At 48.5% G+C, this 27541-nt stretch overlaps 1 protein-coding gene across 1 annotated transcript in view; it reads right to left on the bottom strand.

Moving 5' to 3' along the window:
- LOC146788629 (putative cation-transporting ATPase 13A4) overlaps positions 1-27541 on the bottom strand; it is a 389548-nt gene that overhangs the window by 91887 nt on the left and 270120 nt on the right. The window contains exon 24 of the mRNA XM_085633188.1: positions 19476-19572. Coding sequence (XP_085489314.1) covers positions 19476-19572 — 97 coding nt within the window. The remainder of the gene's footprint in view (positions 1-19475; positions 19573-27541) is intronic.

Raw genomic sequence — 27541 nt, 5'->3', positions numbered from 1 at the left:
ATTATCATTGTTCGTTAAATGTTAAATGTTAAATGTTTTAATAGGTTTAAAAAATTGTGGTATGAATGAGTGTTCCTTATTGTGTTTATCGTATTAATTGTGTTCAAGTCCAGTTCAAGTAAGAATCAAGTAGCAAGGTTTAAAGATGCCGTTCTTTTCAAAATTAAGACAAATCAAAACTAGAAAAGGAGTACTCGAAGAAGCTGTTCCCATTCCACCTAGGGACACTCCAGGGTATTTTATGTATCATAAACATGGCCTAGATGCCGTATTATATCTTGACTTATGGGTGGACTACACCAAGGATCTAGCGGAAAGTCAGAGGTGGCCCGCAGCTGGGACATGGGATGCAGATTGCATCATGAGAGTAGAAGAAGAATTATGGAAAAAGAAAGCCAGACAGTCACAGAAAGATGCCATTGAACTATGGCGTAAAGAATCGCATAGGCGCACAGAGAAAGCGCTCAGACAGGAAGAGAAAAGTAGGGAGAACTCAAATAAGGCCCGAGAAAACGTATTAGTTGAGGAAGGTATCCGAGTAAAAACAGAACAAGTAGACAGACAACGGAACACTCTTATGAATGGTATGTATCCTCTTTTGGCCGAAGGTTTACCTAAGGCCACCCCGGAAATACCGAAAGATTTGACACCCCCATTACTCCCGATTAAAGCACATCCCAAGACCGCAAAAGATATTTTCCTTTCCTCCTATTTAGACGATGTAGCTCCCGAATATGTTAATGTTCCACCACACACGCCACCTGTCGATGGTGCTCAACCCCGAGATCATCCGCCCCCACCTCCGCAACAACAAACTCCTCCGCACAATCCAACAGGTCCATCTGTTTCCACCGCTTTTCCTGCATCCACAGTTTCTACCTTACATCCCACAAATCCTTTCGTGCCTAGCACCTCAGAAGGTGCGACAGGAGGTGCGACAGCAATTTTTGCCACGCCACCGTCACGAAGTAAATGGTCTCTTAGAGATTTAGCAAACAAACGTACACCCCAAATAGCAACGTCCGACATGTTTAAGGAACATCTTGTGGATTGTAGATATGATCCAGTGCCCGGTAAAAATGACAGAATGCTGCTATCATCACTACGTATACGACGAGCTTCAATATATTTAACGACACTTCCAGGAATGATTAAACATTTAGACAATATATATCGTTTTGTCCAAACAGGGCAAGGCCCTGAAAGTATTGACGAAGCCATGGATTACCAGAAAGTGGATATACAGAGATTACTGTTACGCTTCTTTATAAACTGCTTAATCAGAGACAAAGACAGGCCTGGGGTAGACCAGGATGAAATGCAAGTACTTACCAGATGGGGTCAGAATATATCAGAGGGAAAACATGATAAACAGACGTGTATAGTAGCTATGTGCCGAAAGATCCGCAAAGAAATAGAACGAATACATAAAGCCAGAATGGAGGCAGACAAAACTGAATCAGAGGGAGAGGAGGAGGAAGAATCAGAAATGCCCACAGGACAATTAGAAACGATAGCTTATGTAGGTAGGGGAAGACCTTGTAACAATACCAGATACTTTACTGATCCGATACGTCCGATACGTCCAGAATGTAATAAACATTTTCAAGCCCCTATGCTAAATACGAAGTCCCCTGAACACTTATTCCAGGCTGCTGATAAATTACTCCGAGACCGAAGGGGGTATCACGTGCTCGATTCTATGGATGAACAAGAATTAGCCAGGTCAGCAGTACAATGGGCTGACAGTTCTGAAAAATACAGTGATGATGCGCTAGCACACACGTTTTTGAATCTCACCCCAGACGAACAGCGTTTAGCTGGTATATACATGATACAACACCTCCTTATATTATATAGAAGCCAACACTCCGATCCTGGTCCCCTACCTGATATACTGATAGAATTACTCACGAATAAATGGAGAGGTTCAGGTACTGACCTAATTAAAGAAATTCTAGAATATCGACACCAGTACATTGTCTTCGTATGCCCAGAACATGTTTCAGTTCCCCCCAAGGAAAGAAAAACGTATCACATAGACAGACAGAATCCCTTACGCGAAGTGCACCCAGTCAGAGGTGATGACAATACTTTTAAACGCGTGTTTGTGTACACGCCCATAACAAAAATTTAATTATTAGAAATGAAGAAAGTAGTACCTAGCCATGACAAAGACCCAGCAGGTTTCCACCGTGAGATAAAAGACATGTTACTCATGGGAGAGTATACTTACCCTGACATTATGAAAATATTAAAGGTCTTATTACCTGCCGGTATTTACGAGAAACTGAAAGAAAAGGAATGGGAGGTGGGAGACCAAAAGATAGAGTGGACAGCATTAGAAAACGAAGAAAAGGCCCGAGCTGCAGGAGCAGGACTTGGGGAAAAGACTACAGCACTACCAGGATTATTAGTGCAGGTACTACCACGTTTATTGACTACGAAAAAGGAAGACTGGGGTGCAATTTCAGCTTGTAAACAAAAACAAGATGAAGATACTAGTGATTTCTATTCCCGATTTGAAAAATGTTTTGGTATTAATAGTGGTATAAAAGCAAGTAGTGAGTCGTATCCACATCTGTTTGTGACAAAATTAGTTGAAAATTCTCTGCCCCAAGTTAAGAGTAGAGTACTGAAATTCGAGAGTACTTGGCAAGGTAACACACCGTCTCAGATGTTACAAATGTTACAATATCATCACAACAGAATTAGGGAAGAACAGGAACATGAACAAAGACGTATGAAAGACACGAAAATGAAAATGCTTGTTGCCCAGTCAGTTCCAGCTGACGGTCATAAAAAGGGTATGACACAGTCCAATGATTCAGCGGGTCCTGTTAGAGGGACATGCGACTATTGTAAACAGCCAGGTCATTATATACACGATTGCGCAGTTCTAAAACACAATATCTCTACGGGTATAACGAAAGAGAGACCACGTCCGCCTAGACAGGATCAGATCCAACAACAAGTACCTCAGAATATACAGCCTATGCCAGCTGTACAACAGACCACACCACAACAACAACAACAGCCACAGCCTATTGCTGCAACACAAAACACGACACAACAGATGTACCAGTATGCACAAAATGACTACCCAGAGTATCAGCGCTACACATGAAATAGCCTAGAGAGGGAAGTTGGCCTACCCCTTATTGAGGTTCCCGTAGATCAAGAGGGTCCTTACGTACAGAGTCAAGTATTAGGAAAAGACAGAAAGTTTCTACTCGATACAGGGGCAAGCAGAACCACTATCAGTCACAGCGAAGTCCCAGGGGCACCCCTCTCAGGCTCACAAAATATTTCCCTTGGTTTTTCAGGAAAGCCCACTATTAACGAAGTATCGCAACCACTTGCATTCACAGTTGGTCCATTGACACGGACTACAGATCTATTGCTTACGAAATCATGTCCAGAAAACTTGTTAGGTATAAAAACATTGAAAGCTCTAGGAGCTATAATATGTTGTTCTCCGGAAGGAGTACGGTTGTTTTTGCGTGATTTTAAGGGTCACTACGTGTCTAGAGACATGGATCACCGGTTACAGAATTTACCTGCACATTTATGGGCACAAGGCCCCACTGATGTAGGTTGTATGCACATTACACCATATCGAGTCACACTCAAAACAGGAGTAGTACTACCACGAATGCGACAATACAAATTACCACCAGATGCTGTAGTGGCTTTGCTGCAAATCATTGACGAGCTCATTGCACAAGGAGTGGTCGTGGAAACCGACTCCAATGTATGTAATTCCCCGATAATTCCGATTCTTAAACGAACTGATCCAAAAGCACCGCCAGTATATCGATTAGTTATTGATCTGCGCGAATTAAACAAATGCATTGTACCACAATACCCCGTGGTCCCAGATATCTCTTCATTATTAACAGCCATAGATTCAGAAGCAACGTTCTTTACTGTAATTGACCTCAAGAACGCCTTCTTCAGCGTCCCAATCGATCCGGAAAGCCAATATTTGTTCGGATTCAGTTTAAATGGACGAAGTTTTAAATTCACACGCGCACCTCAAGGATTCACAGAAAGCCCCAGCATCTATAGCCAAGCACTGAAAAGAGAACTTGACAGTATCCACATGCCAGCTAACACTGCCCTGCTTCAATATGTCGACGATCTGCTGATCACCGCCCGAAGCGAACCTGAATGTGAAAAAGCATCACTGACGGTTTTACATTTTTTAGCCGACAAGGGGCACAAAGTGTCCCCTTCGAAGTTGCAATTCTGTGTCCAGCAAGTTGTGTACCTTGGGCACTTGCTGTCCAAGGGGGGAAGACAGCTTACACCCGACCGCATCCAGTTAATTGTTAACATGCCGCCACCCAAGACACAAAAGGAGGTGCGGGCATTCATAGGCCTCACTTCGTACTGTAGGCAGTGGATCCCTCAATATGCATTTCTAGCAAAACCACTCATTCAGTTGACAACACAGGAGGCAGCGACATCGACTGACCTCCCTTGGACTCAGGAACATACACAAGCGTTTGAATGCTTGAAGAAAGCTTTATGCCAAGCACCTGTTTTAGCAACACCATGTTACAGCAAACGTTTTACACTCTTTGTCACGGAACGTGAAGGTACTGCTTTGTCAGTACTCACACAGGAACAAGCAGGATCACACAAGCCATGTGCTTATTTTTCTAGTACATTAGATCCCGTAGCTCAGGCTCTTCCTGCGTGCCTGAAATCAGTCGCAGCAACAGCTCTAGCGATTAGACAAAGCGATTCCATAGTATTAGGACATCAATTGACAGTACAGGTGCCACACGCAGTAGAGGTTCTCTTGAACCGGACACAGACACAACACTTGACTATAGCACGACTGACTGGTTACGAATTGACATTGTTTCAGCCACACATAGAAATCAGACGTTGTAGTACATTAAATCCTGCCACACTTTTGCCTTTAAGTGGAACAGACCCACTGGCACATGATTGTATTGAAGTCATTACTATTACGACGAAACCCAGACAAGACTTGACAGATGTCCCATTACCAGATCCAGACCTGACACTTTATGTAGATGGTTCATGTATGAGAACAAGTACAGGAAAGTTAGTGGCCGCCTATGCAGTCACGACAGACACCGAAGTCATTGAAACAAATTGTATCGACACATTATCAGCTCAAGCAGCAGAGCTTATCGCTCTGACACAAGCCTGTATTCAAGCCAAAAATAAGAAAGTCAACATATACACAGATTCACGTTATGCATTCGGAGTCGTTCACGACTTCGGAGTCCTTTGGCGAGAGAGAGGTTATTGAACTTCTCACGGTGCCAACATTCAACACGGTCCCCTCATTCAAGCTCTATTAGATGCAATACATCTACCTACTTCAATATCTATCATGAAGTGTAAAGCCCATACGAAAGTCACTGACATTATTTCTCAGGGTAACGACCTAGCTGACAGAACAGCTAAACAGACTGCTCAGAATCAGACTCCTATAACTGACACGACAAAGACAATAGTTCCGACGCTGACACACTGCATGACAGTTAAGGATCCCGCCCTTGATGTAATTGACATACAGACACATGCCACACCAGAGGAAATAAAGAAATGGACCGAATTAGGAGGGATCCAGACAGATCAGGGATGGATGACGAAGGGAAAATCTATATGGTTTCTCCCCGACTCAATGGTTCAAGTTATCATTAACACAATACATAGTCCAGCACATCTAGGAGAAAAAGCCATGTTAGACAGTATTCAACACATTTGGTTCAACAAACACTTATGAGCTGCAGCCAAACAGAAAGTCCGAACCTGTATGATTTGTTGTCAGTTCAATCCAGGTAAAGGAGTACCTGTAGAGCAGGGTGGATTCCAACCTCCCGATCACCCTTTTGAAGTCCTCCAGATGGATTATATCCAGATGGAACGATGTCGAGGATTCAAATATGTCCTCGTAGTTGTATGCGCTCTTTCCCGTTGGACAGAGGCGTATCCCGTCTCAGATTACACTGCCCCGACTACTGCCAAACAATTAGTTCGTGAATTCTTCCCACGATATGGTTTGCCCCGTATCGTGTACTCAGATAATGGCCAGCCGTTCTCATCCGAGCTAATGAAACACGTTTCACTTCTGTTAGGCTATCAATGGAAATTCCACTGTGTCCGACATCCCGAGGCAGCAGGTCTCGTGGAACGCCATAATCAAACTCTGAAAATTAGACTGTCCAAAATCTGTAGAGAAAAAGGTGTCGACTGGATAGTAGCCTTACCGGTTGCACTATTTTACATGAGAATGGTAGCACATTCTCGAACAGGGCTATCCCCGTATGAGGTGATCTTCGGTAGGCCACCAAATATGTGGGGGACGCCTATACCTCGTAAGATCACTGATGTTGATTGTAATATGCTGACAGATTACCTGGCTTCCTTGATGTCTGCACTACAATCTTGTCGTTCACAGGTAGCTGCAGCTTTTCCCGATAACACTGAGGTGAAGCCTCATGAAGTGGTTCCAGGTGACCTGGTACTTGTAAGGAACTTCGACAGGAGGAGTCCATTGGAGCCTCGCTGGCAACAACCGAAACTCGTTTTACTGACCACGAGGACAGCCGTGAAGATAGAGGGTCGCAAAGGGTGGTTACACTCGAGTCATATCAAGAAATTCCATGGACTACCATCGGATTTAAACGTTCAGCCCTGCATTCCCTCACAGACTGACTCAAAACTCCCCCTGGTTGAAAGGACAGAAAAAGAGAACTATAAACTGAAACTAAGGTCTAGCAAGTCAGACAATTCGATTGTTTAAGTCCTCTCCAAGGTGAATCGGTTGAATTAAGTCTTTGACATGTATCCTCTAGACCGAATGAGAGAGAAAAATAGACAGAAGCAGCTCAATAAACATGCATACTGTAAATCACTTCATAGTCACTGTATAGTGACATTGTTGATTATGTTTTTTCTAAGTCTTATTATTATTACTGCAAGTGTGCTGTTACACATGTACTATCCTATTTTCAAGCGTGCTTACAATGTTACTGCCGAACATTCTTTTAGTGAACTACCTCCACATGAGTTGTCCTATAGATTTGCGCTGCGCAACAACACATTCATTAGTATGTTACATCATTCCCATCAGACCAGCAATGCTACAAATTGTTGGATATGTGGCCGACTCCCTCCCTATCAGAAATACAAAGGAGTTCTGCCTCTCTTTCCATATCCGTTCACACACAATGGTTCCTGTGGAGCATGGTTTAGTTTGATTAATTCCTTAGATTCAAACACTGTAGTTTACCAAAGCAACTGGGTATGGGGAAACCTGAACTTAGTTTTGCTTAAAGCCTGTTACCCTAACAAGGAGGGACTTCCCAAAAGAACAGGAACTGATCTAGAAAATGAAGTATATGGATTAGGTAACTTTACACTTAACCTCATGATCCTGAATGTTGAATCCGAAGCTACACCAATCTTGCCCGCTATGTCAGTATTTCCAGTTAGAGGCGAATTATGTGTAAGAAAGAATGGTTCAATACACATGGGCCATAGTAAATGTACCACTGTAATAGAATTCAGTGATAAAGGCAAGTCTACATTTAGAGCTTCCCGTCACTCCTACTTCATCTGTGGTCACACCGCATATATACGCCTACCCCTAAATTGGGATGGTACCTGTTACATTGCATTCCTTCTGCCACCTGTTTTCCTAGCCCCGCCTGATTATCATAGGAATACCCATTTAGTACACAATAGACAGCAGAGAGACCTCCCGATTGTCGACTACACTGAAACAGCATGGGAGAAATACACAGATTTCAATAAAGGTTTCTTTCCCTACATAGGTACAGTCACTAATAGTAAGCTGATACGTAGATTAACTAGAACCCTTGAAGCAGTAGTGAATGAAACTACTTCCGCCTTATGCAACTTAACAGAGGAGCAGTCTGCGATGCGGATTGTTGTTCTTCAAAATCGTCTTGTCCTTGACGTCATTCTGGCCGATAGGGGCGGAGCTTGTAGGGTCATCGGATCAAGTTGCTGTGTTTTCATACCAGAAAACGCGCCGTCAGTATATAAAGCCATAACTCGACTTCATAAGATCGTAAGCCAGATACATCAGAATGCAGGCACCTGGACATGGTCCGGTTGGTTCTGGAGCGTGTTGTCAGCCTGGGGATGGAAAGTCCTATCCTTCCTAGGTATTGGCCTTCTCATAGTATTTAGTTGTTGCCTATGTCTACAATGTGGACCAGCGATTTGCGGCCTGTGTGCCACATCGTGTATTCCACGTTCAAGTTTTCATTCAAGATCCCGGAAGAAGAAAGAAGAGCAAATGATGTTACATGAACAGATTGATGGATTCCTGAAGATCGATATTTCATGAGGGTCCGTAGGGGACAAGGAGGGAATGAGGAAATATGAATTTTTATGGTCAATTGTGTCCCCTATCTTAGACCCCAACGGCTCCATGTACATGCTACAAGTACATGTATGTTCCCTCCAGTTCCAGCTATGAAGACGCAAATACATGTGCGTCCAACGTTAACATGCCCTCTTTCATATCTGCCATGAATGGGCCGGATATTCCATTTCTAAGTATGATTGGCCACCGACTTTATATGATACACTTTTCACGTTTTACAGTTCAGGCGAGTAGGCCCTGAATTCGGCCATCAAGCCTTTCCTGCTTCTGCCTCTGAAATGCTCCAGCCTGGACCTGCATCGGTATCCATGAACTTTGTCCTACTCCCTGCGCGGCTAACGGTGCCTGACGCGGCCTGTTGCCTGCCAAAAACTGTATTTCACCTTCAAGTTATCTGCTCCATTCCTCATCCAATGCATTCCTGTCTAAGTAGCTTAGGCAAACATCCTTCCTGCTACTGAGCAAAGGGCTCGGCCTCGCTGTCTTTATGCAAGTAATTCATAGCCTCTGTTACTATGGAAGATTCCTGCCCCCTCGCATCTCATGTAGACACATAGACGCTTGTACACGCACTAACAGTCAGTATAGAATAGGATCTGTCCGAGAAGACCTTTCCTTCCAGATAATATAGTTCCTTAAACACAAGATATTAGATATGATTTAGGACTAGGTTGTCCTGACACCCCAGACTTCTGTCTCCACATGTAGGGCTAAATGTCAAGTTCCCTTCACCCTCTAGTTGCACGTCAATCACATGTCATGCGGCTGCGCGCGCATCTCTGCCAAATATTTCTGCTGACACTGCAGGATTCTCTTATGGATCCACCCACTTGTGACATCATTTTAAATGACGTTTCTAGTATACGCCTATTATTACGCCTATTTTCATTACGTATGTGTATTCTTATCTGTATTATCAGCTGTTACGCCTCCTGCATCTGTCTTAATGTAATGCTTTTCATATATATATGATCACTTGTCAATAATGCATTGCCTATCCCTTCCTGAACCTTCGTGGTGATGGAATATGATTGCCTGGTTCGAACCATAATTCCTTTGTAAGGAATAAAATCCTTTTCAGAACCTCTAATACCACGGATTCTGCCTCTTATTTTGATTGAGTTATTCTTACTAGACTTTACCGCATAAAAAATAGTACAGGTAATTTAAATATTTACCACACGTTGATCGTGCCGTGCGCGCAAGGAGCGCGCACCCCGCGCTTTTTCGAAAAAAAAAAAAATGTTTTTTTGACCCTTGGGGGTCCTTCAGTGACCCCCTGACAAAGGCTAGGGGTCAGGAACTCCCTACCCTGCCCCCTTTTCACGTTCTCTACCTTTGTTTTTCACTGCCTCAGACTGCGAGAGAAAAAATGGCGGCCGACACTTCCTGATTTCGACCGATTCGAATGTTTACAGACATCTAACAACCAATCAGAATTGCGCTCGCGCACGGCAGGGTGCGCGCACGGTGCGCGCGTATAGATATTGATATGGTTTTAAATGCTATTTTCTCAGGAAATACTGAACAGATTTACACGAGACCTTCAAAAGGCACTTCCCTGACCTGAGGACTACCTCTCTGCCAAATTTCACATAATTCTGTTCAGCCGTTCGGGCTGTACCTTCGACTAAAGGTCCTATGGAAAAATGCATGGGGAAAACGCGTTTTGGGACCCCCCCTTTTTCTCGGCCCCCGCTTGACGAATCACTCCGAGCTGAACGGAGCGCCCCATTTGTTTTGAAAATTTTGTGAAGATTCGTCAACCGGCGCCAAAGTTATTCAAAATAGAATTTTGAGATTTCCTATGGAAACTCGGTCCTAACTATAACTATCTACCGGCAACCGCCAGTAGATAATATATAAAATAAATGTATTTATTACTATACACACCCCTCTAGTCTCTTTATGAGGCTAGAGGCAAAAGCACATAAGTTACACTTCAAATATGACAGTAAAATAGCACAAATACACATTAGGTCCTAGGGGGCGGACCAAACCATATACTAAAAAAATGGTATAAGAACCACGACTTACCGAGACAAGGCCTAGAGCCTGTAGAATCTCTGGGACCCCAAGGAACCACCCAAGGTAGTGACACAGGGGACCCACGCGGGCCGTGTGCAGTATGAGAACACAGCCGCGAGCTCCTGTTAGCTTCAATGGGGAAAGTCACGGTTACATTTTTTTAGAGTTAAGGGACACTTAAAATGGACTAGGACCAAACCCTCTTGGACTTAGACAGTTCTAGGGTCAACACCCATGGGAGCACCGGAGTACTCGTGTTACCTCTCCCAGGGAAGCCGGGTGCATAGGTGTAAAATGGTGTCGGGTCACGTCGTCGATTTTAATGGGAGATGGCGAAGAAGTGCTGCTGCCGTGAAGATGCGCAGTGTCCGAAGAGATCCAAGCCTGGATCGAAGATGAGAAGAACCTGAAAGCAGAGGGGACCGAGTCTGGGTCACTAGCCAGTGACCAGGAAGGCGATGGACAGATGCCCACCGATGTCGGGTGATTTCAGGTGAAAGAGGTGAAGCTTGACTTCAGCCACGAGGACCAGTAGGCGTCAAGGATGACCAGGAGCTGGATTCGAGCTGTCCCACGAAGGATGTTGAGTGCTGCAGTGTCAGTGCGTGGATTGGACAGAACAAGCCTTGGCAACAGCAACCCACACAGAAAGGAGAAAGATGCTTCGGTGCTGACCAGCAAGGTCTGTGGGACTAACCACTTGGGAGTCAGGGCCCGTCTAGAGCAACCAGGGAAGCCCAAGGAAATTCAAAGTTAGCCCCTCAGGGACCCGCCAGTCGACGGACCAGGGATCGCGAATGGACCTCAAGAGGAAACCCAAAATGGCGGCCCACGGGTCACTCGGGGTTACTAGGCCGACAATCTTCAGTGGATCTTCTGCTCGAGGTGGGGCCTACACGTAACCCCAAACACGACTTCAAGAGATGTCGAGAAGTCAATGCACTTGCATTCCGTTGTGTATATGTATGTATGTGGTATCTGGGCACAAACCGTGCCGAAAGGCAGCCGAGTGCTGCACAGGCTCAAAGGCAAAGGTACAACAAATGTGTTCTTGGCAAGGGAGTTGATTTCTTAGAATCAAGAGTGGACTGTTACTGCTCGGTGATGGAGCTAGGTGGAGGAAGAGAGAACGGGCACTTGAAGCGAAAAAGAAGACAAGGCATTAGTCAAAAGGTGTCGTAACACGGAGGTGGATCAAGCAAAGATTGGGGGCATATTCAGAAGGCTAGGGATGGTGGTGGGTCAGCCTCATCAGCCCTTATGGAAAAAGAGAAAGAAAGCAAGTTGGAGATAAAGATGAAACCAGCTATGGGTCTGTGTCAGAAGACAACAGCGAATAATAGAAAACACCCAAAGGGGATGATAGCGCACACATTGAATGCTGATCCAAAAATGGATCCCAGAATGAATACAGATGATTAGGCCAGGATGTTTGCCAGACATTAGGTAATCAACCTAAAAGAGGCTTGAAGAAGCACTATGAGGAGAGGGGCTTTGGCTCCGCACACATGTTGATAGCCAGGAGCACATGTTTTGATTGGGTAGAAGTTGTGTGGTTGGACAAAATAAGTGTGTGCCCTCCATGCAGCGCGATCATTTTGTTTATTTATTCAGCTGCCTGAGCAAGCAAGAGTAAGGCTGCGTGAGCTTGAGGGTCACACACGGCACCGTAATACGATTATAGTGTGTTTGATACCTAGATCACTTACAGAGCGTGTCTGTCTCTGGCAGCAGCACAAATGGGAGGAGCGCAGTGTGAGAAGTTGGCCTGGTATACGCTGTCCAATAATTAAAGTGGGCACCTTGTACCAGTCCAAACAACCCCGTATGGTGATAGGTTAAAGAGAACCTTTCTTGAAAGCTATCCTAGTGGTAGCTATGGAGAGCAGCCTTCAGGCTCAGTCTTGAAGGAATGTAAAGCAGCTTGTTTTACCAGATCAGAACCTCCTGAATAACTTAATGAAAGGAGAACCACACAAGAGATATATAAAATATATGTATTTATTACTAAACACTCTCTACTAACCTCTTTATGAGATTAGAGCACAAGGCACACAATTATTAATCAATGGAACGACAGTAAATAGCACAATACACAGCGGGCTCCAGGTGGAGACCGAACCATATTCTAAGAAAGTGGTATAACAACAACGACTTGACTAGACACAGTGCCTAGAGCACGTAGAATTGCTGGGACCCCAAAGAACCACCCAAAGTAGTGACACAGGGGACCCACGGAGGCAGGGTGCAGTGTGAGAACACAGACGCCAGCTCCATACAAAGTCGCAGTTGGAAAATTACAGTTTAAGGACACTTTGGGGAGGACTTCAAACAAACCCTTCTGGAACATAGACAGTTCTAAGGCCAGCACCCTTGTGAGTACCAAAGTACCTGTGTTACCTATCCCGGGGTAGACGGGTGCATAGGTGTCAAGTGATGTCGGAAACCTTCGTTGTTTCCAATAGCATGACTCAAAGAAGTGCTGCAGCTGGGAAGATGAAAAGTGTCCAGTGGAATCCAAGCCTGGATCTGAGGTGAGAAGAACCTGAAAGCAGAGGGGACAGAGTCTGGGTCACTTCAGGGTGACCAGGGGCTCGGTGGACAAATACCCACCGATGTCGGGTGCTTTAGGTGAGATGACGGGATGCTTGACTCTGCAGCCACGGGGACCAGGAGACATCGATGATGACCAAAGTCCAGAGGTAAGCAGTCCCATAAAGGATGTTGAGTGCTAAAGGGTCAGTGTCCAGATTGAACACCAACAAGCCTTGGCAAATACAACCCATGCGGGCAGAGGAAACCAGTCACGGTGAGGACCAGCAAGGTCCAGGAGACTCTCCAAGCTGTGGGGAGTCAGGGCACAACTGGAGCAACCAGGGAAGCCCAATAGAAATCAAAGTTACCTTCACAGGGACCCACCGGCCAACGGACCAGGGATTGTGAAGGGACCTCGAGCTGAATCACGAAATTCCAGCCCACGGAACACATGTGTAGTGTAGGCCGGAAACCTTCAGTGGAAATACTGCTCGGGGTCAGGATTACACATAGCCCAAAGCACAGCCTCAGAGATCGCCAAAAAGCATATGCTGTTGCAAAAGTAGACAGTGCACAGGGGTTCGGGTTGCACGGTCCCCACAAGGGATACTGGTCTCAGAATTGCTGAGAGGGCAGATCAACCTCAGGGATGCTCAGAAACCCTCCTCCTGTGTCACAGAAATCTTTGTAGTCCTCAGGAGCTCGGGAGATGCAAACCGGCCAGATGCATTAAAGGTGCCTGCCTTGCAGGGGAGTAACTCATTTACTCCAAGGGAGATTCTTCAGTCATCCGGCGTAGTGTAGATCGTTGAAGTACTCCAAAGTCCTGTAGTCAGGGTTCCTACTTTATACCCAAGGAAGGGGTGGGACAAACTCTGGGGATCCACCTATGGGAGGGTCAGGACAGAGGGGTGGTTACACTCATGTCCTTTGTCCAGTTTCGCACCAGAGCAGAATCAAATGGCTCCAGCAAATGGTTTGAACTGGACTATGCACAGGGACACCAAAATGTTCCCCCAGTGTAGACTGTCAGGCACTCTCAGAGTGCACCCACCCAGCCCCAATACACTAAATCCTGCCTAGGAGGTGGTCACACCTCCCTGTGACAGGAAACCTATTGTCCAGCCTCCCCTGCTCGAGCGCAGCTCAGCAGCAGGAGGGTAGACGCGTGTCATTGGCTGGCAGCATCCATTTTGTGATGCCCAGGTTGAGAAAGCTGGTACCGGTTAGCCCGGTGACCCACAGTAGTGGATCTACAAGGGAGGAATCATACCTCCCACACCAGTTACTGGCGTGTAGGTATGATTCCAAGGTGTTTGACACCAAACACGACATGTTTCTAAGCAGCCTTTTTAAAGTTAGCATTTACCGCAAGGTTATAATGCACTTAAAAAGGTATGGTTGGCTGTATCACAGACAACCCCAGAAAATAGATTCCAAAAGCTGCAGAGGGGCTCTGCTCATGCAGGGGCACCCTCTCACATAAAACCCAGCACCCTGCCTTCAGGATTGATAAGGCCTGCCATAGGGGTGACTGATTATATGTGCAGTGATTTAGAATAGATATAGGGAACCTATATCTAAGTAAGGGGTGCATGCACCTCCTTACACAGGCTGCAGTAGCAGACGTGTGGTGTCAGTTTGAATGGTCTCTAAGGGGTGGCACAATACATGCTGCAGCCCCTGGGATGCCGAGGTCCAGGGGACGCCGAGGTCCGGGGGACGCCGAGGTCCAGGGGACGCCGAGGTCCAGGGGATGCATCAAAACAGGTTCTTCATTACTTGGACAATGTCTTGCTAGTGGGATGAGCGGAAGTTAGTGCATGAGTGTGCAAGATTGAGGGAAATTGGCAGTGATAGCAAACTGATTTGGTATGCCCCTGGCGGCCAAAAAGAAAGAGGGGGTGGCTACATTTTCGGGGATTGGGTTGGACTCGCGATGGTGTTGCAGGTGACCACTGACAAGTTGAAGTCACTCAACTGGCTGAATATGAGCTGCTGCGAGAAGGAAGTGAGCTGCGTCTGCAAGCAAAAGGTGTTTGATTATCTGCATTTTGCATGTAGGGTAGTGGCCCTGGTCTGTGCCGTTTACAGGAGCTTTGCATTTGCTATGGAGGGTCTGGGATTCCGCATCATAGGAGGTGCCTGTTTAGCCGAGTGAAGGATGACTTGTTGGTATGGTAGCAGCAGTGACACTGTAGCTGCAAAATGACATACAATTAGAAATTGTGAGATACCTCAGGAGCAGGAGGTTTGGGAGTGTTCTGGGAGGGGTGCTTGTGTGTGGAGACCCACTCCCAAGCTTGGAGATACAAGGAGCACAGTATTGGCTTTTTTGAAATGTTTCTGTTACTTCTAGCAGGGAGTCTAAGGGGCAAGGAGCTTTGGAACAAGAGGGTGACGTTTGTCTCCTATAATGCAACAGTGGTACAGGTGATAAACAGGATGTCTGCTTCGGACGCTTGGGTGTCGAAGATTCTGAGAGAATTGGTCTTGCTATGCTTGGAGAAGAACATCTTGTTTAGAGCTAAGCCTATTGTGGGTCTTGACAGACATTGGGGTGGATGATGCACGGTCTCGTTCACAGTAGGAGAGGTTCTGTGGTTTGGCCCCAAATGCAGCAAAGGAGGGGCTTTGGGTTCTGGAAGACTTGTGGGGCATTGGGCTATGAAAGCATACATACTAGTGGAATGTTTACTGATGGAGTCAACAAGGAGAACATATTGACAGGGTTGGAGGGACTTCATAACACCAGGTGCCAGAGGGCGCGACAGCAGAGTGAAGCTGTGGGTGAGACACAAGGACATGCTGGATTTCAACTTGGCACAACTAGAGAAGGAGTTATCTGTGATTTCCATAGGGGGCATGCTGCCCGTATCTCATTCCAAGGGAGTATGACCCAGGCAGTGGTGAAATGGGTCGAAGAATGTTAGACGACTGGTCCCGACTCATGGAGGCGCACTGGGTAAGGAGTCCGATTTCGATCCTAAAGGCAATGGAGGAGCAGGCAAGAGTTGCGTGCTCCTCCGGCGTGGAGGCACAGCTCTTCAGAGCGACATTCAATCTGATGTTCTTCGGAGACTTTAGGGGTTCACAGTCGGTGGTTGGGAATGGCAATGCAGGGATGGTGTTGGCCAACCTGGTCTGGAAGGCAAAGGGTTTGGAAGTGCATTTGAGGAAGTTTAAGACTGACCAAAAGGGAAATGGGGCAGTGCAGTCCTTACACTGTCCATGTGATGCAAGGGTTTACCCTTTCTGGCAGTTAAGGGCCTTTTTTGGGGTTCAGGGGCGGGGGTGAGGGCCACAATGATGGCCCCAATTTTTAGTACCAGAATGGCTCTTTAGTACACTCAGGGAAAATGTTTAGAAGAGGCTTATGTTAGGCTTGCTGGCACTGGACTTTGACACGCACTCATTTCGGAAAATGGACAACGATGGAGTGCTTCCAACTGGGGATAAGGGGAGGACAGCCCGAAGGGCTTGGGTAGATGGCAAAGCAACTGTGTGTGGAGGTCTGTTCAGCAAGCACTGAACTAATGGGACGTGCTCTTTATTGGCCGGTACTCCTTGTGCGGGGTCTCACCGGTGGGATATATGGATCTGCACTCCTGGATGAAGTGGGCCGGAGTGCTTGCCAGTTATCAATATAGCGTCCTTCTTCATTCGAAGTCAGCAGAGTGGTGTGATCGTTTCCACCTAATTATACATCGTCTCTGTTTCAAAGAGTCAGTGGCAAATACTGCTAGAACAAGGAACGAGGGGTCATGCAGTGGGAGAAACTGTACAAGCCGTTCATTCACTGGTTCATTCTTGACCAGAACCGAGGGGATGAGCAGTGGGAGAAATAGTATGAGGCGTTCATTCACCGGTTCATTCTTGACCAGAACCGAGGGGATGAGCAGTGGGAGAAACAGTATGAGGCGTTCATTCACCGGTTCATTCTTGACCAGAACCGAGGGGATGAGCAGTGGGAGAAACAGTATGAGGCGTTCATTCACCGGTTCATTCTTGACCAGAACCGAGGGGATGAGCAGTGGGAGAAACAGTATGAGGCGTTCATTCACCGGTTCATTTTTGACCAGAACCGAGGGGATGAGCAGTGGGAGAAACAGTACGAGGTGTTCATTCACCGGACAGTATGAGGCATTCATTCACCGGTTCATTCTTGACCAGAACCAAAGGGATGAGCAGTGGGAGAAACAGTATGAGGCGTTCATTCACCGGTTCATTCTTGACCAGAACCAAGGGGATGAGCAGTGGGAGAAACAGTATGAGGCGCTCATTCACCGGTTCATTCTTGACCAGAACCGAGGGGATGAGCAGTGGGAAAAACAGTATGAGGCGTTCATACACAGGTTGAATCCTGACAAGAAACGAGAGGACATGCAGTGGGACCAGCAATGCAAAGAGCCGTTCATTCAACGGTTCATTCCTCACAAAAAACAAGGGCGCCTGCAGTGGGAGAAACAGTACGAGGCATTCATTCACTGGTTCATTCTGACAAGATACGAGGAGGCCACACAATGAGAGCAAGAATTCCACAAGGCGTTCATTCGCACATTCATTCCTTTCAAGGAACAAGAGGCCATGCAGTGTTATCAGCAATGCAATGAGGCATTCATTCACCGGTTAATTCCTGACAAGAAATGAGGGTCCATGCAGTGGGAGCAGCAATGCAACGAGGCGTTCATTCACTGGTTCATTAAAACAATAAACGAGAGTCCATGCAGAAGTAGCAGCAATGCAACGAGGCGTTCATTCACTGGTTCATTCATAACAAACGAGAGGCCATGCAGTAGTAGCCACAATGCAATGAGGCGTTCATTCACTGGTTCATTCATAACAAACGAGAGGCCATGCAGTAGTAGCCGCAATGCAACGAGGCGTTCATTCACTGGTTCATTCATAACAATAAACGAGAGGCCCTTCAGTGGGAGCAGCACTGCAACGAGGCGTTCATTCACTGGTTCATTCATAACAAATGAGAGGCCATGCAGTAGGAGCAGCAATGCAACGAGGCTTTCATTCACTGGTTCATTCATAAAAACGAGAGGCTATGCAGTAGGAGCAGCAATGCAGCGAGGCGTCCATTCAGTGGTTCATTCATAACAATAAACGAGAGGCCATGCAGTAGGAGCAGCACTGCAACGAGGCGTTCATTCACTGGTTCATTCATAACAATAAACGAGAGGCCATGCAGTAGGAGCAGCAATGCAACGAAGCGTTCATTCACTGGTTCATTCATAACAATAAACGAGAGGCCCTTCAGTGGGAGCAGCACTGCAACGAGGCGTTCATTCACTGGTTCATTCATAATAATAAACGAGAGGCCATGCAGTAGGAGCAGCAATGCAACGAGGCGTTCATTCACTGGTTCATTCATAACAATAAACGAGAGGCCATGCAGTAGGAGCAGCAATGCAACGAGGCGTTCATTCACTGGTTCATTCATAACAATAAACGAGAGGCCATGCAGTAGGAGCAGCACTGCAACGAGACGTTCATTCACTGGTTCATTCATAACAATTAACGAGAGGCCATGCAGTAGTAGCAGCAATGCAACGAGGCATTCATTCACAGGTTCATTCATAACAAACGAGAGGCCATGCAGTAGTAGCCGCAATGCAACGAGGTGTTTATTCACTGGTTCATTCATAACAATAAACGAGAGGCCATGCAGTAGGAGCAGCAATGCAACGAGGCGTTCATTCAGTGGTTCATTCATAACAATAAACGAGAGGCCATGCAGTAGGAGCAGCAATGCAACGAGGCGTTCATTCACTGGTTCATTCATAACAATAAACGAGAGGCCATGCAGTAGGAGCAGCAATGCAACGAGGCATTCATTCACTGGTTCATTCATAACAAACGAGAGGCCATGCAGTAGTAGCAGCAGCAATGCAACGAGGCGTTCATTCACTGGCTCATTCATAACAATAAACGAGAGTCCATGCAGGTGTAGCAGCAATGCAACGAGGCATTCATTCACTGGTTCATTCATAACAATAAACGAGAGTCTATGCAGTGGGAGCAGCAATGCAACGAGGCGTTCATTCACTGGTTCATTCATAACAATAAACGAGAGGCCATGCAGTAGGAGCAGCAATGCAACGAGGCGTTCATTCACTGGTTCATTCATAACAATAAACGAGAGGCCATGCAGTAGGAGCAGCACTGCAACGAGGCGTTCATTCACTGGTTCATTCATAACAATAAACGAGAGTCTATGCAGTGGGAGCAGCAGCAATGCAACGAGGCATTCATTCACAGGTTCATTCATAACAAACAAGAGGCCATGCAGTAGTAGCAGCAATGCAACGAGGCGTTCATTCACTGGTTCATTCATAACAAACGAGAGGCCATGCAGTAGGAGCAGCAATGCAACGAGGCGTTCATTCACTGGTTCATTCATAACAAACGAGAGGCCATGCAGTAGTAGCAGCAATGCAACGAGGCGTTCATTCACTGGTTCCTTCTTGACATGAAGGGTTTGTCCGAACCTTACCCAGAAGAGAAGCAGAGTATCAATGTATTCAATGATGCTGGTAATGGCCATGTATTTAAACATGCAAAGTGACGTCACAAGCGCTGCCCTTCCTTCCCTGTTCAGACACAAATATGTAGATTTAGTTACAATGCATTGTATTCAATGTACTTCAACATATGCACACACAAACACACCTGTGCTCTACAACATCACACAAACATGGAAACATTTCAAAAAGAAGCTTAGGCACTCTTCGCTACACACTCCTGATGTCATCCTGGAAGCAGAGACACAGCAGAGAACAGCTTGCATGCCTCAGAGATCTCATACTGGGAAATCAAGAGCAGTGAGTCCAAACTCAAACTCAACATGGATGTTGCCAAATATTTGTTTATGAAGTCTGACGTTCACACCAATTACATGAGTAAAATAATGCTATCTCTGTGTAGCAAGGGTGATGGACTCCTCCAAGGAAACAGGAGGGCCCACACTGACCCTGTGCACAAGGCGAGTCAGGATGGCCACTGCGATAAACCCTGACTGGAGTTAGGGTCAGTCAGGATGAGGGTTTCCAATAGGATTTGAACTGGAGTCGGAGTGAAAAGTACCAACCGGTCCCAAGGAACTTAGACCAGAGGCCACCATTCATTTCAGGGCGGTGCTCAGTTCCCATCACTGCAGATTCACAGATAGATTAATAGTTATGATTTTATTGGGATTCTAAGGAACGTAAACTCTTCACGGAGCACAGTGAGTTAACGATGGGTCAGTTGGTTACTGGGTCAAAGCAGATGGAGCAATGTTATTGTCACTAAAACTAGAAACCGATCAAGTGCTCAAAACAAGACACAAGTAAAGGTGGTGATGGTGTGCCTCCACAGACCAGCCCTTAATGACTCTAAAGCCCATCAGCCTAGTCTTGTGTTTACCAACAAGGACCACCGGGCCCTGACAGGGCAGCAGAACCTAACCGTGCCAGACTCCACCATACATGGTCATCATACGGTGCTCTGCATGATCAGTGAGAAGTGCTGGGTGGGAGGTCTCCGCCATGCATGGTCATCATACAGGGAGAAGAGCTGGGCGGGAGGTCTCAATCATGCATGGTCATCATACAGGGAGAAGAGCTGGGCGGGAGGTCTCCACCATGCATGGTCATCATACGGTGCTCTGCATGATCAGTGAGAAGAGCTGGGTGGGAGGTCTTCACCACGCATGGTCATCATACAGAGGGAAGAGCTGGGCGGGAGGTCTCAACCATGCATGGTCATCATACTGTGCTCCGCATGATCAGTGAGAAGAGCTAGGCAGGAGGTCTCTACCACGCATGGTCATCATATGGTGCTCCGCATGATCAGTGAGAAGAGCTGGGCGGGAGGTCTTCACCACACATGGTCATCATACAGGGAGAAGAGCTGGGCAGGAGGTCTCAACCACGCATGGTCATCATACAGGGAGAAGAGCTGGGCGGGAGGTCTCCACCAGGCATGGTCATCATACAGGGAGAAGAGCGGGGGCGGGAGGTCTCCACCAGGCATGGTCATCATACGGTGCTCCGCATGATCAGTGAGAAGAGCTGGACGGGAGGTCTTCACCACGCATGGTCATCATACAGGGAGAAGAGCTGGGCGGGAGGTCTCAACCACGCATGGTCATCATACAGGGAGAAGAGCTGGGCGGGAGGTCTCAACCACACATGGTCATCATACGGTGCTCCGCATGATCAGTGAGAAGAGCTGGGCGGGAGGTCTCAACCACGCATGGTCATCATACAGGGAGAAGAGCTGGGCGGGAGGTCTCAACCACACATGGTCATCATACGGTGCTCCGCATGATCAGTGAGAAGAGCTGGGTGGGAGGTCTTCACCACGCATGGTCATCATACTGAGGGAAGAGCTGGGCGGGAGGTCTCCACCACACATGGTCATCATACGGTGCTCCGCATGATCAGTGAGAAGAGCTGGGCGGGAGGTCTCCACCATGCATGGTCATCATACAGGGAGAAGAGCTGGGCAGGAGGTCTCAACCACACATGGTCATCATACGGTGCTCCGCATGATCAGTGAGAAGAGCTGGGCGGTAGGTCTCCACTATGTCACCACCTCTCCTTGCAAAATAGTTTACCACAATTGTGACGCCCACTATGAAGGCAAATAAACCAGCATGTGTGTCACAAACACCTGCTAAAGAGAATAGTGTCCCTTCCTGCTCAAAATCTATGCTTTACATTTTCCTGTTTGTATGTATGTGAGCTGCAGAATGTAGCACACATACAAAGAGAAAAAAAACTAGGAGGAATTAAGACACTTCTCTTTATTACAACTGCCCCATCTCCTATTCTTTGTGCTAGGGATATGCTCCAAAACTCATTGGAGATTGCATGGGAATGCTCATGAACCACCCATGGGATGCCCTTTCATGCAAAGTAATGCAATACAGCATTGTGTTGCATTACTTAGAGTTAGAAACCAATAAATTGTGATTGGTGTCACTTCATAAATCCCAGAAGGACACTGAGCGGTGTTGCGTTAAAAAAGTAATGCAAACCTGATGCAAGCTCTTTGCCAATCTGGGCCTATGTGTCTCGCACATCATCACATCCTACAACATGTATGCCCATGTGGAGTTAAATACAGTAAAGTACATTTACATGTATCTACTTACCTTGACAATGTTTAGATAGTAAATATTTTGTCTACTGTCTTTTTGCAGGATGATATTAAATCCACTATATGTCAGGAGGTGGGACGAGTCTCCCAGCTGGAAGGAACTCACCTTAGAAGCGAGAGTGTTGTTGGGGGTTCAAGAAGAGCGCCCATGCTGGAAGGAAGTTCCTAGAAACCTGAGTGCTGTTGAAGTTGAGACCACATTTCCTGCTGGAAGGAACTTGCCCAAGTGCTGTGGGAGCTGTGAAGGGTCTGTGCCTAGAAATAGTGATCAGAGACACTGACAAATGGAGCTTGGAGCGGGTGGTATTCCAAAAGTTGCCTTCATTAAATTACAGACTTATGGACAGCATTGTGGCAGCCATATGGTTCAGGCAACCTTCGCCAAGGCTTGGTCCAATATGGAAGGGCATCCCCTCTGATTCATCTAACATTCACTGCCCTTGAGCTGCTTTGTGCTGGAGCATCAACACAGCAGAACACCTTCGATCTACCGCAGCATAGCACAAGTCATCTTGCTGTACGGCACTGCGTTACAGGGAAAAGGCAGGAATGTGCCGTATTTAACACAATATGGTGCATTCCTACCTTTTCCCAGAGCTTGCGCACAATGTGGTGGCTAGCGCCAATGCAGGTGCAAGGGTGCCTGCACTGTAAACAGGATTGTTTTTGTGCTGGAATGGGCACCTTTTGCAGCAAAACAATCCCCTGAGGCATTTTCCTTATTCTATGTGTTCTGCAGAATGCAGCAGACAAAGAAAGCTGAAACAACAAGGAGAAATGAAGCTTTTTCTCCTCGTTACTCCTCCCCTAGGACCGCGTAGCATTTTGGTGCATTCTCAGGTCTACCAGTAATGGTAAATCTGGGAATGCACCAAAATCCATGTGTGGATGAGTGGGAACACCCACACTCCACCCATGGAACGCCTCCCTGTGGCAGAATAACACAGGGCAGCCATTTGCGCTGCGTTGCGAAACTCTGGGCCTTGCGTTGCTTGATAAATCACATCTTAGGGATTTGACGCTGGCCCTTGACCCTCGGGCTGCCTTGACCCTCGGGTAGGTCGCTCCCCTGCTCACGCAACGCCACCAGTCCCTGACTGCCCTCCTCACTGTTCTCCTCCTGTGAGTGTGTGTGAGTGTGCTCCCTCTTTTCCCGTGTACCCCGAGTGCTTGTGTTGCCGGTCTGACTGTAATCCTCTTTTTCCCGTGTACCCCGAGTGCTTGTGTTGCCGGTCTGACTGTAAATCCTCTTTTTTCCCGTGTACCCCGTACGTGTGCCCCCTGAGTGCCATGTGCCCCCTCTCGCCGTTCTTCCTTTTTCAGCCCCCTCCCTCTTAGGGTTTTCTAGGCCTTCTCGCCACTTTTCCAGGCCACCTCGCCGTCCTTTTTGCCGCCTTTTTTCCAGGCCTCCTCGCCGCTCTTTTTTCCCGCCTTCGGATTCCCCCGCCTACCCGCCCGCCTCCCGCCTCCCAGCTGACCCCTCCTCCCTGGCTACCCTTAAATGGCGGCCGCTGCGAGGCAGAGGTAGCAACCCTTGACCCTCGGGTAGGTCGCTCCCCTGCTCACGCAACGCCACCAGTCCCTGACTGCCCTCCTCACTGTTCTCCTCCTGTGAGTGTGTGAGTGTGCTCCTTCTTTTCCCGTGTACCCCGAGTGCTTGTGTTGCCGGTCTGACTGTAAATCCTCTTTTTTCCCCGTGTACCCCGTACGTGTGCCCCCTGAGTGCCCTGTGCCCCCTCTCGCCGTTCTTCCTTTTTCAGCCCCCTCCCTCTTAGGGTTTTCTAGGCCTTCTCGCCACTTTTCCAGGCCACCTTTTTTCCAGGCCTCCTCGCCGCTCTTTTTTCCCCGCCTTCGGATTCCCCCGCCTACCCGCCCACCTCCCGCCTCCCAGCTGACCCCTCCTCCCCGGCTACCCTTAAATGGCGGTCGCGCCGCTGGCGCGCCGGAGGCGTGCCTAAGACAAGCCCGTCTGCGCCCGTCCGCGCCTGCACCGCCCCCAGTGCCACAACCCCTGGCCCCTGCGACTCCCACCTCCCCCGCCGCCCCCGCCTGACCTACGACTCCGCCGTCCTCACCGCTCTCAACCCCGGCCACACGCCGGGCTGCTGCCACGCCACCCCAAAGCGGACCCACGTACCCTTCACCTGCCGCAACTGCCATTTCACCTGCCTACAAACTCACATCGCACCCAACAGGAATGACTCGCCCGGAAACAACCTTGACTGCATCCTGGTCAACACCCGATCCGCCCACAGGCACGCCATCGAACTGTGGAACCTCATCGACTCTACAAACCCGGACATCGCCTTCCTCACCGAGACCTGGATGAACCCCTCCTCGGCACCCGACATCGCCATAGCCATCCCCGACGGCTACAAAATCATCAGGACAGACCGCACCAACCGCACCGGAGGAGGCATCGCCATCGCCCACAAGAGCTCCATCCGCATCGCTACCTACACCGACGACTCACTCCCCGACGCCGAGCACCTCCACTTCTCAATCCACAGCGACCCCAAGACCACCCTCAGAGGCACCCTCATATACAGACCACCAGGACCACGCACAAAGTTCAGCGAAGACATCGCAGACTTCATCAGCCCACACGCACTCCCGTCCACCGACTACATCCTCCTAGGGGATCTCAACTTCCACCTGGAGAACCGCACCGACAACAACACCACCGCCTTATTGGACAACCTCGCCAACCTGGGACTGAAACAACTAGTCAACACCCCCACCCACTACGCCGGACACACGCTCGACCCCATCTTCTCCTCCAGCAAACACATCTCGTTCAGCCACACCACCGAACTCTTCTGGACAGACCACAGCTGTGTCCACTTCAGCTTCAAGAAGACCAACGTACACCACCACGCCCAACAACCACCAAGAAGACAGTGGAACCGAATCACCACGGAACAACTCGCATCAACCCTCTCTCAGAACCCACCCACCAGCACTACAGACCCCAACGAAGCCGCCAACAACCTCACGAGCTGGATCTCACACTGCGCCAACCTCCTGGCCCCCCTGAAGACCCAAGCAAACAAAAACAACCACAAGAAAAACTCCTGGTTCACCCCTGACCTCAAGGACTCCAAAAAAGAATGCCGCACCCTCAAGAAGGCCTGGCGCCTCAACCAAACCGACGAGAACATGTCTGCCCTCAAGAACGCCACCCGCAAACACCACCAACTCCTCCGCGCCGCACGAAAATCAGCCTTCCAGAACAGACTAGACAACAACGCCCACAATAGCAAGGAACTATTTGGCATCGTCAAAGAGCTCTCCAACCACGACACCGAAAACAGCTCCATCCCTCCCTCACAGGACCTCTGCGACTCCCTCGCAGCCCTCTTCCACCACAAGATCACCGACATCTACAACAGCTTCACCACAACCAACACGAGCCCTCCACCGGAACCCGCCACCGACAACACCACCATCCACACCTGGAACCCAACCACCACCGAGGAAACCACCCGCGTCATGAACTCCATCCACTCAGGATCACCATCCGACCCCTTCCCGCACCACATCTTCAACAAAGCCGACAACATCATCGCACCCCACCTCCGAGACGTCATCAACACATCTTTTACCACCGCCACCTTCCTGGAGAACTGGAAACACGCCGAACTGAACGCCCTCCTAAAGAAACCAACAGCAGACCCCACCGAACTCAAAAACTTCCGGCCCATCTCGCTCCTACCGTTCCCCACTAAAGTGATTGAGAAAATCGTCAACGCTCAACTCACCACCGCCCTGGAAACCAACGACTCACTCGACCCCTCACAGTTCGGCTTCAGAGCTAACCACAGCACCGAGACCGCCCTCATCGCAGCCACGGACGACATCAGATCCCTGACCGACAAAGGAGAAACCGTGGCCCTCATACTCCTGGACCTCTCTGCAGCATTCGTCACAGTCTGCCACCGTACCCTGATACGTCGCCTCAACAACGCCGGCATCAGAGGCAAGGCCCTGGAATGGATCATCTCCTTCCTCTCCGGAAGAACTCAGAGAGTCCGCCTCCCCCCCTTCAGATCCACAGCTACGGAGATCATCTGCGGCGTCCCCCAAGGATCCTCCCTCAGCCCCACCCTCTTCAACATCTACATGACCCCCCTGGCGAACATCGCACGTAAACACGGACTCAACCTCATATCCTACGCAGACGACACCCAGCTCATCATATCCCTCACCAACAACCCCACCTCAGCAAGAACCAGACTACACGAAGGCATGAAGGAAGTAGCGAACTGGATGACAGACAGCCGGCTTAAACTGAACACAGAGAAGACGGAGGTCCTCATCCTCGGCCCTACATCTACCGCCTGGGACGACTCCTGGTGGCCCCCCGCCCTAGGCAGCACTCCCCAACCCACCGACCACGCACGCAACCTCGGCTTCATCCTGGACTCATCCCTCTCCATGACCAGACAGGTCAACGCGGTGACCTCGGCATGCTTCAACACTCTCCGCATGCTCCGCAAGATCTTCCGCTGGATCCCCACCGATACCATGAAGACCGTCACCCAAGCCCTCGTCACCAGTCGCTTGGACTATGGGAACACTCTGTACGCCGGCATCACCACCAAGCTGCAGAGGAAACTTCAACGAATCCAGAACGCGGCCGCACGACTCATCCTGAACATACCCCGCCACCACCACATCTCCGGACACCTGAAGAAACTCCACTGGCTCCCAGTCAACACGAGGATCACCTTCAGACTCCTCACCCACGCACACAAAGCCCTGCACAACCTCGAACCAAAACTCATCAACCACCGCGTCTCCTTCTACACTCCTCCTCGCACCCTACGCTCGAGCGGACAAGCCCTGGCAGCCGTACCTCGCATTCGCAAAGCCACCGCCGGACGCAGGTCTTTTTTTTTTCTGGCAGCGAAGACCTGGAACTCTCTTCCCAGCTACCTTCGCGCCATACAAGACCACCTCCCCTTCAGAAGGCAGCTCAAGACCTGGCTCTTCGAGCGCTGACTCCCCCCCCCACCCCCCAGCGCCTTGAGACCCGTACGGGTGAGAAGCGCGCTTTATAAATGCAATTGATTGATTGATTGGTACCACGTTGTGGGCTGGAAAAGTGACTCAACCCCTTGATAAATACTGCCCCAAGTGCTTTGAGTCTTATCCACATTGCCAAGCCAGAGCTCGAATCAGGCAGCTCAGCGGCAACCGATTAGTTCTCTAATCTTCTCTGTAGGGTGCAGACAACAGGTGAATTTCCTTTGAGAACACAATGTCCCTTACCAACACCAGGCCAACACTGAGTTTGATTGTTTTTTTCTGAAGGGGTCTCGTCGCAGCTCACATTAAGATGGTGACACCCCCTTTCCTGTAGCCTAACATTCACACCCTCTGCAGAACCAGCAGCTCTTGGCTTCCCAGCTA

This window comes from Triturus cristatus, chromosome 11 (genome assembly GCF_964204655.1).
Source record: "Triturus cristatus chromosome 11, aTriCri1.1, whole genome shotgun sequence".
NCBI lineage: Eukaryota > Metazoa > Chordata > Amphibia > Caudata > Salamandridae > Triturus > Triturus cristatus.
The sequence above is the reverse complement of the archived record's forward strand: the minus strand, read 5'-3'. Positions and strand labels throughout refer to the sequence as shown.